A 13,179-nucleotide genomic window follows, 5' to 3' on the forward strand; every position below is an offset into this window, starting at 1 on the left:
CTTGTTTAGTTACAATGCTGCGTATAATATCAAAATTATCGACGATTAAACAGATTAATCTCAACATTTGCCAAAAATCTGTTAATTTATCCACAGGTGGTGCATTTACAATTTTGAAAACTACCAACGCTTCATTCTTACGCGACACTTTCGCCTCCCTACATTCCCAAATGATGTTTGTCGAATTTCTGTACTTTACGCCGCAATTCTAATTCCGCAATTCACCTGCCATTTTCGACCAAGCAATTCTCCTAATGACAGTTTCGTGCTTCGTCCTCTTTTTCTTTTTCCAAGCTACGCACACATTCGAATTCGGTTGAATAATTTAGGCCATCCAGCGACGAACGTGGAGAGAAAAGGGCGGCTAATAAAGGGTTTCGATAGTCGAGGCTCTAATTACTCTTTTCCCTCGCTACGCTACCGGTTCCCTACGAGATCCATATCCAGCCTGAGAATCAAATAATACCAGCAGAGAGACCTGAAAACCGTGACACTGACGAGTATGTAGCTTTTGTGGCGTTCGCGACACTTTCGAAATATCACGTCGAAAATTGACGTTGCTACACACACCATCCGGAGATTACGTCGTTTCTGAAGATTTATTTTGCAAAAATGATGGAACGCGTAAAGACATTAAGATAGTTCTGCTCCATTTACGTCGCGGTTACTAATGGACCGTTTTAATGAACGGGCAAGATGAAGTTACCGAAACGAAGTTCCCAAAGATTCCGTAATGTAGACGATGGCGAAGAAAATTCGAGGGGTTTTCTTACTATCCGCAGAAACGCGCGCTCTACTTTTACTTTATCGCCGGCCGTGCCAGCGAAAGTTAATAATTGTTGGAAATCGAGATGAACGTTCTCGTTCCTAAGATTCTTGCGATCGAGCAGCTTCACGTGCTAATTAAAATCGGTGACATTTCGGTCACAGTGACGCAGTGTCCTATTTCGGTCGTTATTCCAAAGAAGTTTAATCGCCCTCCAGTTATTTAAGTCCTCTTTCCTATCCTAATATCTCGTTACTTTCCTTAATAATTTTATTGTTTAGTTGCGATGGAATTCCTCGACTTCTAAACCGCTTTTAAATATAATGCACGACGTAGCCCTCTTTCGTTTTGTTATTTCGTTATTTTGTTATTTGTATAATTTTGTGTGCTAGACTAGACTAGCTGCGTAATAGTGATACATGCATCTGAATATCAGTGTGTGGAAGTATGTGCGTACGCGGCGTCTCGAAAACAAACGAATGTAAACTGTTCAGTCGGTTAACAGTCGGGTATGGAAGAAAGTGCTGAGAAGCGTGCAAGCGTGTATCGATGAATATCTTTGAAATCGTCTGTCAAATAAATATATAACTATTCTAATATTAATTTCATGTGTAAATTTAGTGTTCCTATGCCATTATTTCGGCTATTAAGATCCAAAATTCTCAACAATTTGTCGGCGGACTGGACTGCCGAAGCGAAAGGGTTAAATCTCAGTATATTGGTGTTTTCGACTGAAATGGAATTACGTACTTGGTATAAATTATGAAACGTTATATTTTGTAAATGTTTAGCTTTAGTATCGCATTGGCGATTTTCCATTAAGATAGAATTACATACTTCGTAGACATTTGAACAGGATAGTAACTTTTTATGCTTGAGAGTTCAGATTCGTTTGAGAGATCGTAAAAGAAGCGTAGATAAACAGAGGGTGAGGTCGATTTACTTACTCGGTTGTATGACGTAAGCGAAGCCATCCTTTACCCACTGTACAATGCCAACTCTGTTCCCAACCTCACAGGGTATCATCACTTCACCACCTTCCAGGACAGAACTATTTCTTGGCCTCACTCGGAAATATTGTCCTCCTTCGCCTGTAACATCATTGGCAACAACACGAACATAAGTATATGACAAATGCAATACACATATATAACGAATATAAACGAAATAACACACGCAGAGTATCTAATAAACATTTTTCATATAAAAATAAAAAAGAATAATTTTATCACTAATATACGTGTACAATATAATAAACGAGTTTTACATTGGATCGTGTAAATAACATTTTCGAAGAAACAGAATCTTTCAATTTTCTAAATATATATTCGTCGATAATTAAAATGAATTCTAAATTTGATAACGTTATCATTATGGTCCCGCGTGTAAAACATATCGATGTGTATATATGAGATTCTGATAGTTTCAATAGTTTCTATATTTTGAGGCTAATTTAGTTTAGTTGGTCCTTTGTGTATCGAATATACGTTATCCTTTATTTTATCTGGTCGATGGCAAAATTCTCGTGTCAAAGAGACACGAATAAAAAGAAAGTCAATTTGTTAATTGACATATGTATTTGAAAAACAAAGTCAAGATATCTTAGCTTTCTCGTTCTCGAAATGAAACTCTCTCTGAACGTTAGTTTAGGAAATAATATGAAATGATTAAACGGTAAACGTAGCCTAATAAATCTAACTCCATGTTCGGTTTACGGAACAGGTACAGACGCGCGTACATTTACAATTCCGAAGTCACACTGACTTTATTCCAACAATGTCGCGGCTGAGCTTAATTATCTTAGTTGACCTCGGTCGACTCCTTGTCAGTTATACACAAATTATAGTTTGTAGTTTATATGGTCCTGTAGCTTACAATACACACGTACGCTACACTTTCGTTCACTAATCTTTGTTTCTACCTCTTCCCATAATATTAAATAAATATTTTAAACACAATATATGTGTGTGTGTGTGTGTGTCCATCATTTACATATAAATAATGAAAAGAATATGTATTAAATAAATAGGAAAAGAAATTAGATATTAATAATGTTGAATCATGAAAATTATGTGCATCAAATTTTCACAAAAGACGCGAATTATTTTATGCAGTTGCTTCTCTTCTCGCTTGTTACGTATACCTCTAATGACTATTTTAAATATAGAAAATCTGCGAGCGAGTACGAGCTGTAGCTTTGGTTAATTTATAAAATTACAAAATGGTCGTAAAAGTGCGCATTTACGAGAGATTTGAAACAGAATCGGGGGGAAGGAATCTTCTATTCTATGGCGGAAATTATTCGCGGGCGCAGCGTTACCACTTCCGTGAAAAGAGTGGAAGCCAGAAAAGCTCCGGTAAACATCGCGTTGTTGAATCCGGAGAAATACTCGCTGTGCTTCTTTTAGCTTGAACGTTTGAGTGAGACCACATTTTATAAAAAAAAAAAAAAAAAAAAAAATGAAAACGAGAAACAGAAATAGAAGCTTACGAGTAATTTTTTCCCGCCGAATATTTTATGAATAACCTTCTAATTAATGAAATATTTACCTAACACGTTGTGCCTGACGAAAATGGAAAGAAAGAACAGCATCTTTACTCGCAAAACAAAATTAAACAACACAGTCAAATTTAATTATAAACATCCCCGTATAGCTATCGTTATTACAGTCGATTTGGACAATTCTATTTTTTAAATTACCGTCAGATTACTCGTCTATTTGATTTATCAAATCACTGCATTGTACAGACTAAACGCTGCTTTCTAGTCACAAAATAATTATTAGATGGTAGTTATAAAATAAAAATTCACAGATGATCCAACTAAAGATGAATATATATAATAATCCAAAGGATTAAGAATTACACAGAAACTTGTAACCAAGGAATTTCTATCGAATTCTCTTTCCTTAGAAACAGACTGGAAAAATTGATAATTTCTTTCTTCCTATATCACAATCGATCGTCCTGTCGACAAAACCAGTTCTTCCCAGTTCCCAAAAATCCACTCACATAAATCACTACCTGTTCAACCAATGTTTTGCGATATCACTGGAAAAACGATTCCTATTTTTATCAATCAGAAACCAACAATAATCCACCATACGCTGGACAACTTCTATGATTTTTATAAAATCCAACAGTCACGGAATTAACGATAGTCGATTAGAGGAACGAAGAAGAAAGACAGAATAATATCTCGATAGAAGATCGACGTAATCCGCCAGTCCGTAATCTGTCCAGTGTCCACTCGCCATTGCGATCGATGCTCGGTTGGCTTTCCTCGACAAGGCTGCATCATCGGTTCCTGTGTACCTGCGGCTTGGTTACACGTTGCCTTTGTACACGCCGGTCACCTGCTGTTCGAATTTGCGTGCACCCGCGTCGATGAAATATACAGCCGTTACACCTCCAAACTCGGCCTCCCTTTTGCGTCCGACCTGTGCCTTTAACCAGATAAATTTCACGCGTGTCTACACGCAAAGCGATACGTCGATGAAGAATCCAGTCGACTCTTTTCGGGTTGCTCGTTCGCGATCGATCCGTTTTTCCATTCTATTTCGCTGACATGTACAGACGATTGAGACGTTGTTCAAAGGGCCGAATCAACGATGACTCCTTAAGAAGATGAATAATGCTTTTCTTTTTGTAATATGCGGTTTAGTTTTTACGAGAATCAAGTTTGAAGATTCGTTGCGTGTATTAGAGATTCAAATGTTGGAAACATCATGGAATGGTTTTGTAAAACGTAATAATTTAAAACAGTAGAGACCAAATATTTTGGATTTATGGAATTTATGGACCCGTGCTCTACGGAATCCGAAAATTTCGAATTCCAGAGACTAAAAATTCAGGATTTATAGAATTTACGGATTTGCGTTCTATGGAATCCAAAAATTTCAAACAATAGCCAATGAATAATAAAATCATGGAAACATAGTGCAACTTAGTTTTACTTGCAACACACCTATTCTAATGAACATTCGTTTTATTTTCTAATTCGAAACGTCAAACCTACTGGGTGTCCCGTGATAAATGGTAATGTAGTACATTGAACTTGGATTGATCGCTGTAATCAGAATATTAACGTACAGCTGGATTTTAAATATCGTCTATAGGTCGGATAAAAAATTGTACAGGTATATAATGTCGACATTTTGTCGAATGGAATTACGCTGAAATCCCCTAAACTCCGATTTCGGTGGATATAACTCGGTCTATTTTAGTTGAATTGCTAAATCAAACTATACTGCTTCTAGCCGTGAGCAATTCGATCGCAGCCACGAGCTTTTCACATTTATAGGAGAATTTTCATCCATCCGAAAAAGCACTCGACTGTAGTCGCCAGAGAAACTGACGATACTGGCAACATTCGTCATTTTTTAGGACAAATGAAAATTTTGTTCCGCCATTTGAGTATTCCATCGATTGCAGTAAAACAAAGTTATTTCATCGGTAGCTACCGTTAACACGTGCATTTATCAACAAAATTGCAGAAACATTAGCGAATTGTGAATAAACAGTGACGATTATTCACCCTTTGACACGGTTTTCGCCGCTACAAAATGCTTTCACGTTACGAAATCATCGTTCAGACACCCATCTCTCTTTTATCGTACGTAATTCGCTGAAAAACATTTTCAATGAATACGAACGAATCATCCCAAAAAGATTTTTCTGCACGTAAATGGAATTTAAATCGGAAAATTCTTTCGACACGAAGTTTCCAACTTTTCAATGTTTTACAAGTACAAAACAGCCTTTTAGATTAAACTACGTTCATTTATTTCTCTTTTCCCCCTTTTTTTATACGACATATAAATTCCTCCATTGAAAGCTATCTCGTTGGAACATTTTTTGAGATTTGTTTAAAAAAAAATTGATCTCCGTCGTTGTGGAATATTTCCAAAAAAAAAAAAAAAAAAAAGGAGATCATAGTCGAACGAACGGATAAAAATTTCATCGCGTGTAAAAGCAAGATCCGGAGTTTTCACCTCTTCGACATTATTTCATTTTATTACACTTTCGCGGAACTTGTTAAAAACGAATTACCACGTCTTTCCATTGCTTATGAATCTCAATCGATTAGAGCATTTATATCTGCAGATATTTTACAATTACCACCATCTCATCTCTTCCATAATCCTAATCTCCGATTAACAGTAAAAATTCAACAAAACTTCTTTTCCAATTTAACGTGCCATCATTTTTCACTCCTTCTTCCAACAAATTTCTATCGTTTTTCAGATACGTGCTTCGTATTAATTTGTATTTTTCCCAACTTTTCTAAGTTCCTTAAGTGCCATTACGATTATTCATCCAAACGTACCAAACGTTACACAACTAAAACTAGAACTTTGCACAGGTCTGTTTCCAGAAAATTCCTCAATTACGAAGCTACCAAATAAATAGCAAAAAAATTATCGAAAGAAGCAGTGTGAGCGTATGATATTCAACGATATATCGATAATATATCAATGATATCGATAACATACTAATTCTATAACGATACACACATACGGATATAATACAAGTTATATAGAAACTTACATATTTGAATTTTTGTATAGTTTCGTTATAAACTTTCCAAACAATTATATTACACAAGGACCTATAAAACTCCAGCTATAACGTACTCAGAATAATAGACACTACATTAATGCTGCTCGTCAAAGGGTGACGAGATGCAGGTGTAAACGGCGCGATAATTAAAACGCGTTCCGTGAAAGCTTCGCGCCGTCACAGGCTACGTATGTGATAAACAGGAAAGGGAAGAAAATAAAAATGTGCAGAAGGGGAAGGGTCGATGGAAGAAGAAATAAAAAGAAGAGAGCCAATAATCGCATAATTCATTGGAGGGATTCCCGCATCGACGGCCAGCCGTCCACGTAGGATATTTATTTCCTTCAGCTTCGTCCTCGATTAAACCTCTGACAGACCTATTGGCGCGTATCACGAAATTTCCCTACGCGTTGTTGACTTCTTCCTTTGTCGTACGATAAAACGAGGACGCAAACCAGTTGGGCTTTTCACCTTCCTTTTCGTTTCCACCTGTTTTCGTTGCCCGCTGAATGGTTACGTGATGGGAATAGGATTTTTTTCTCTTCTATGGTCTTCTGTTTGCCTTTCTCCTTCCTTCTTCTCGCGTTTTCCTTTTTCCCCCCTTCCGTTTAATTCACCGGTAGAATTAACTTGAAATAGCGCGAGTTAATCGATTCTTTGCCACGGAAACAGGTTATGGAATGAAAGATCGATCGACTCGCGGTTTCCACAGCAATTCTTAACGAGTAATCGAGAACTTCTAATACTTTCAACAGTTATCGACATATCTCGACGATAACAAAACCGAAATTCGAATACCTGCGCGTACCATTTCCGAGCAACAGTCGGCAAATTTCGGCAAAAGGTATTTTCGTCGGCGCATCGCGTTCCATTGATTCGATCAATTTTAATATTTACAACAGCTCGAACAAGCTGAAACGAATTCACCGATAATAAAACCGAAATTCCGAAACTTCCCCTACGCTATTCGGCGGTGAAAATGGGACAACTTTGAGAACAGGGACGGATGTGTATCGCATTTATTGTCCCAGATGGAACAAAGTCCCGTTCGAAACTCCATTCGAATTCAACGACACCGTTCGTTGTTTCGCGGCAAACGTTAGCGGGGAAAATCGTTCGGTAACGTTCGCTGGATCGACTCATTTTTCATGTACAATGTACGGGGCTCGGGGCTTGGCCGCTTTGCATACCGGTCGAAGGTAAACGCGCACTTTATGCCACTGTTTGTCGGCCTTTTTCCTGTTAAGCGAACCCTGAAACGAGCACCGATACGGGAACCGATTGTCCTTTTCCGGCTGGAAGAGTAAAGAGAAAATTCCACTGAGTCGGGTGAAATTTGCGTTGGTACGTACGTACGTACGTACGTTCGTTTGCTCGTTCGTGTTGTGTACACTGGCTCGAGCACCGAGAGTTCCTTGAATTCCATTGATTCCGTATTCGGTGGACGACGTCGCAAAGTCTCATGAAATCAGCCATTTTCCTTTTGCTTGCGAGCTATCCGCGACGAAACATTTTACCTTGCAGCGGTCGCATCAAACTTTCTATCGATTTTATTATTGTTATTATTTTTTCTTTTATTATTCTCAACTACCATGTTTCCTGTTTCCTTTCGTTTGTTTCTCTCTTTCTGGGTCGATGGTATCTTTGCAGCAAGGTATGGTTATAGTTGGAGATTTGTTTATGATAATACAAGCGAACCTCGGTAACTGGAAAACTCCAGAGGAAAAGATCCAGTCAACTTCTCGAACCTGTAGGTTTCTGGCCTGCCCTGAAGAAGTGAGCTGCATTGTTCACGAAACGTCGGCACCAAGAGCAACGTACTATTAAAAGTACGATGGAAACACGAGCAACCATAAACACGTTGTTTCACGTTTATTTTTTGAAAATTTAAAGAACGAAAGGATTTATACTTGACGCTTAACCCGATGAACGAGGCGTCGTGTTCAAGCGTTTCTTACGCGACAGAAAGGTGGTATCTGACTTGTTACAAACAATCGAGATAACGATTTCTATCACGAACTACGAAGTAGGTAATTAATAACGTAGAAGATCGTACGGATGAAACGAATCGATCGTGAATAGCTTTTAATAATTCTCGTAATTCCACCAATTATGCAGCGTAATTTGTGGATGATCGCAGAGTCGTCGTGTCATTTCGTGTGATTATCCGAATACACGATGAAAACGGGTCATTGAAACGCGGCGAAAATCCGTCATTGATTCCCAAAGAGTCAGATTGAAATGAACCGTGAAGTATAATTTCTGCATTGTTCATTACGAGTAACGTTACTGACCTACTAGTTGCTGCAAACACAGCGTCCAATTAGCGTCGTTTAATATCCCTTGTCCTATTTTTCATTTTCATTCTAATTGTCAGTTTTCTGAACCAGAAGAGGCCACGACAAAGGAAGAATAAAAAAATAAAAAGGAAACAAGAAGAAGAAAAATGAAAAAAGGGAAGAAAAAAGATAAGAGAAAGAGGATCTTGTCCGGATTATTAAAGTTAACCCGTGCAACGAGGGACCTAATAATACAACGAAAAAGAAGAAAAACGACGGAGAAGCGAAGAAAAGATAGCGAGGACGCGGACAAATTCAGCGAACCGTGCATTTTTGGTAAAAATATCGGTGGAGTGTCTTCTTCGAAATCGATCTTGAGCACCGTGTATCCTTCGAGCGGCACGCGAATGAATTTTCGAGAGCACTTCAGCTCCTCTTATGTATTCTTGCCTTTCGAGAATATGGAAGACCAGTCGACTATTCGCATTCCGCGGAGACCACGACAGAGAAACTTCGCTTTTCATTTTTTCATCTTTTCATCTTCAAGTTTGCAGGAGGTACATATATATAGGAAAGAATTTACTTGATCTTTTAAAGACGACAGAGGATAAGATAGTTGATAAGAGAGAATGTTCGTTTCAAAGGATACAATCGCTGTGAAGATTACTTTTGCCTTCTGTAGATTTCTGCTAATTAATTAAATCCATTGATACCATCGAGTAAGCTTTCGATAATTACTTTTGTTTAAGCGTCTCGAAATTGGTGGAGCTTCGTTAATCGTTAGTGTAACGCCACTGACGTATACACCGGTAATTGTTACCGTTTCTGGGTAAAAATCGCGTTAATTAAATAGTTTAATTACGAGGTAAAATCCTGTTTCTCTGGTCCTTTGAGATTAGCAGGTAATTTTATTGTAACAAGAACAACCCACGTGCGTGTAATCGTCGAGTTTAACTACTGTGAATTTATCAAATCACCACCTTGTCTCTTATAACCCGATTTCCGTTTATGAAAAGAATCGTTCGTTATAATCTTGTTCATAATAATTATACATATTATTATACATATATATGTATATATATCGAACAATAATAATTACGAATAAGCGATTTAGCGGAACAAATATCTAGTTAGGTTCATTCTTTTAGTTTCGTTCATAAAATCCGATATAAGATCAAATCTATCTATACATAATCTTTTCCTTTCAGAAGCAAACAAAGCTTCCGGTTATGATTTACCTGTTCCTGAGTTATAAAAGTGGCCAGTCGATATTATGATTTTTTATTGACACGGTATAACCAGCGCTAATTTACGAAAAATTTTCCCATCATTATTCCTTATAACGCAGAGCACGTGTTTAAAAAGCTACACTTCGGTAACGTATAAACTAAAAGACAACCAACCAAAGAGATTACCATTACCGATATTTCACGCAACATTCCCCCTAGCTTTACTCCCGGAAAATAAAATCCGCACCATGGGACATCCTAAACGTCATAAAACGACCGCGTTCCTTTTACGAACGTACTTTCCTTCAATTTCCCAGCAGCTGGCAAATAACCACGCCACGGGTTTGCCCGATTATACCTGAAAGAACGACACGTCGCGTCGCGTCACGTCGCATTCCCGTTATTTCCTTCTTGTAAATACATACGTTGTATCAATACAGATGCATATACACGCGTTATACGCGAGTGCCCACGTAATATTCAGAATGACTTTCCAATATAACATTTTTTGGCTGATTTTAATGGTACGAAAACACGAGTGAAAGAGAAAATAGAATAATATGTATATAATATAATATGTTATAACGTAATATAATAGAAATATTATATTGTACGTAAATAAAGGGGATTTTTTTCATTGAGCTTATTTAATTTTCTCCTTTCATCAAATCAGGCAATGTATTCTATGGCAGCACAGTATATTTGATATACAGGGTGGTTGGTAACCGGTGGTACAAGCGGAAAGGGGGTGATTCTACGCGAAAAAAGAAGTCGAAAATATACAATAAAATTTTTTTCTTTTTTTTTAATTTTTTTAAAAATCTACAGTGAAATTCGTTATAACGAGACGTGATAAGTGCACGCGTACCGAGCGAAAATTCAAAGTCGATTTTGTCGAAAACAAAGCCTCAAACGAAAAATTTTTATTCTATATTTTCGATTTCTTTTTTCGCGTAGAATCACCCCTTTTCCGTTTGTACCGCCAGTTACCAAGCAGCCTGTATATCGATTTGTTTTAAGATTCTTATAATTGAAGCAATTGCAATTCCTACATTCATTATTTTACAGTACATTGTATATTATATATTGTCAATCAAGCTTACATTCTTCTTTTTTTTTAATAGACATTTTATATATGGAGATATTCTATAATAATTTTATATTCTATAAAATATATAACAAATTCATGTTCTATAAAAATATATTAACAATAATGTGCTCTAATGTGGATTTACGAGATAATATTTCTACTTTTATAGCATCGTGGTCGATGGAAGAAGTAATAGGTTATAATATAGTTACAGAGAGAAGGATTATAATATATGCATAATACTGTTGCACATAGTAGATTCTCTTGACAATTTGGATTTATTCGAAGAAAGTAGGGCGGTATCGTGCACAATGCGTAAAATTGAAATTCTACAATTTTCTCGTGAATCAAAAAGTCTTCTGTGCTACTAAGAATTCAACAGAACTGACATCTTTGAATTATTTTATGCGATAAAATTTGTATAAATTCTGCTGTTTTCTGGGATTGAAAATTTCGTCAGAAAATTTATCATGTTGGAGGAAAAAAATGTCGACTCTAATATTGGCTGACTCATTCTGTATACATCGTTATATACATGTTATATACAGAGGAGAATTTTATTCGTGTGCTCGTCAGAACGAAAACTTATTTCGTCTCTCCAATGGTAATATAATATATGCGCGTTCAGAGGCCAACGTTACCGCACGAAACATTCGAGAGGTTGTCTAGATGCGAATTTCATAAATTCCTGATCGATGGAGAATTTTATGTGTTGCTGTTGCTCGTGTAGTCCGAAGGTAGCAGCCATGCGACGCTCGTAAAGCGATGGTTGTTTCGTTATGAAAAATTCGTTTGTAACTGTACTGAACTGGTCTGCACCGAGTAGTAACTTTACTTTTTTATAAAAGTAGCTTTATGTATCCGCCTTTTTCAACTTTTTATTCTCATTTCCAGAGACCTTCATTTTCTTTTCCTTTTTTATTAGAATATAAATATTAATCATTTGGAAGATTGGAAAGTTGGTTGTTGTGCGAAGATGAAGAGGAACAAGTTCATGAAGTAATTTAAATTATCGTTTTTCTTGCATATTTCTCATCTCTGTCAAATCGTTTGACACAATTTTTTAGTGAAATTTGCGCAAAGAAAGTACTTTCATAAAATTCACATTTTGTCCGATAAAATACATATTGCTTCTTTCAAATAGAAGTAGGTTTTTTCCAAATTTAGGGGAAGTGCGTTATTTCATAAAATCCATAAGAAATTAATTCTCTTTAAATCCTTTAAAAATCTATTCCGAAAAATATCATGTTCGTTTCGTAGAAGATTTTGAATGCTCTCCAGTCCAAAAATAACAGGGAAGCATAAATCTGAAAGTTGAAATTTGGAAAAATATTTTGATACCTTTTATTCGCTCGAGTGACGCGAAACGACACGACGCAAGTTTCGATCTTTTCAATCGCGTTACGTAATCTTGATAATATAATTTATGGTAGCGTAAGCTCTGGCTCTTTCATCGATGATTATTTCACGCTCATAAAAAATGCATGAACTCGAAGTTGACGCGATGTCAAACAAAAAGTGGACGTGCGTAAAATACAGTCGTACAGAATGCGTAATGCTGTTTTCTCGCCACGCGTCGATGTAGTATCTTGTTCCTCGATGCGAATAATTCGTTGCATTTTTCACGTAACAGTCCGCGGCATATTTAGAAAATTTATATTCTACCGCATATTCCTGTTTCAGTTTGTCATGACGCGTATTCTTGTTTCATGCGACGAATGCAATCAGATTGCGTTTAAGATGTTCGTGAAAGAGCAGCGAGACGTAGAAATTTTCACCGTATCAACAATATCTAACGATAATGTTATCACCGAAGTTGCGTTCGCGTTATCGTAGCGAAATAATAATTGCACTTTATCGACGTGATGTCGAACGTCTCGTCGAACCTGTTTACCAACGAAAAGTTTACCAACGAACGTCGCGATACATTACAGTTTTTTATTGCTCATAAATTAGGCTGTCCATTCAATGAACGTCGGAACGAGAATATTTCGATTGAAAGTAGTTCCAATAATTACCACGATAGCATAACGTGCAATCGATTCTTTTAATTGTATGTAAAAAGATTGTATGAAAAGTAAAATATACATTTGGAGCAAAATTTAAACTTGATTATGAATTAATATGGGAATAAATTGGCAAGAGGGAGAAAAAGATCCAGTGAAAATTTAATAGGAAAAAAAGTAAAGAAACAACAGATCTATTCGGATGAAACGAACGTTAAAAAAAAAACAAAAATACACGGAACGAGTT

The 13,179-nt window shown here is 36.7% G+C and overlaps 1 protein-coding gene across 4 annotated transcripts in view; it reads right to left on the reverse strand.

The window, feature by feature from the left end:
- LOC117231209 (nephrin) overlaps positions 1–13,179 on the reverse strand; it is a 483,663-nt gene that overhangs the window by 101,666 nt on the left and 368,818 nt on the right. For all 4 annotated transcript variants that reach the window (XR_004492918.1, XM_033489407.1, XM_033489406.1 and 1 more), the window contains exon 2: positions 1,714–1,857. Coding sequence is in view for 3 of the 4 variants with exons in the window: in XM_033489407.1 (XP_033345298.1) it covers positions 1,714–1,857 (144 nt within the window). In the remaining variant the exon portion in view is untranslated. The remainder of the gene's footprint in view (positions 1–1,713; positions 1,858–13,179) is intronic.

Source organism: Bombus vosnesenskii, unplaced genomic scaffold (assembly GCF_011952255.1).
Source record: "Bombus vosnesenskii isolate JDL3184/JDL3185 unplaced genomic scaffold, Bvos_JDL3184-5_v1.1 scf7180000013272, whole genome shotgun sequence".
NCBI classification, from domain to species: domain Eukaryota; kingdom Metazoa; phylum Arthropoda; class Insecta; order Hymenoptera; family Apidae; genus Bombus; species Bombus vosnesenskii.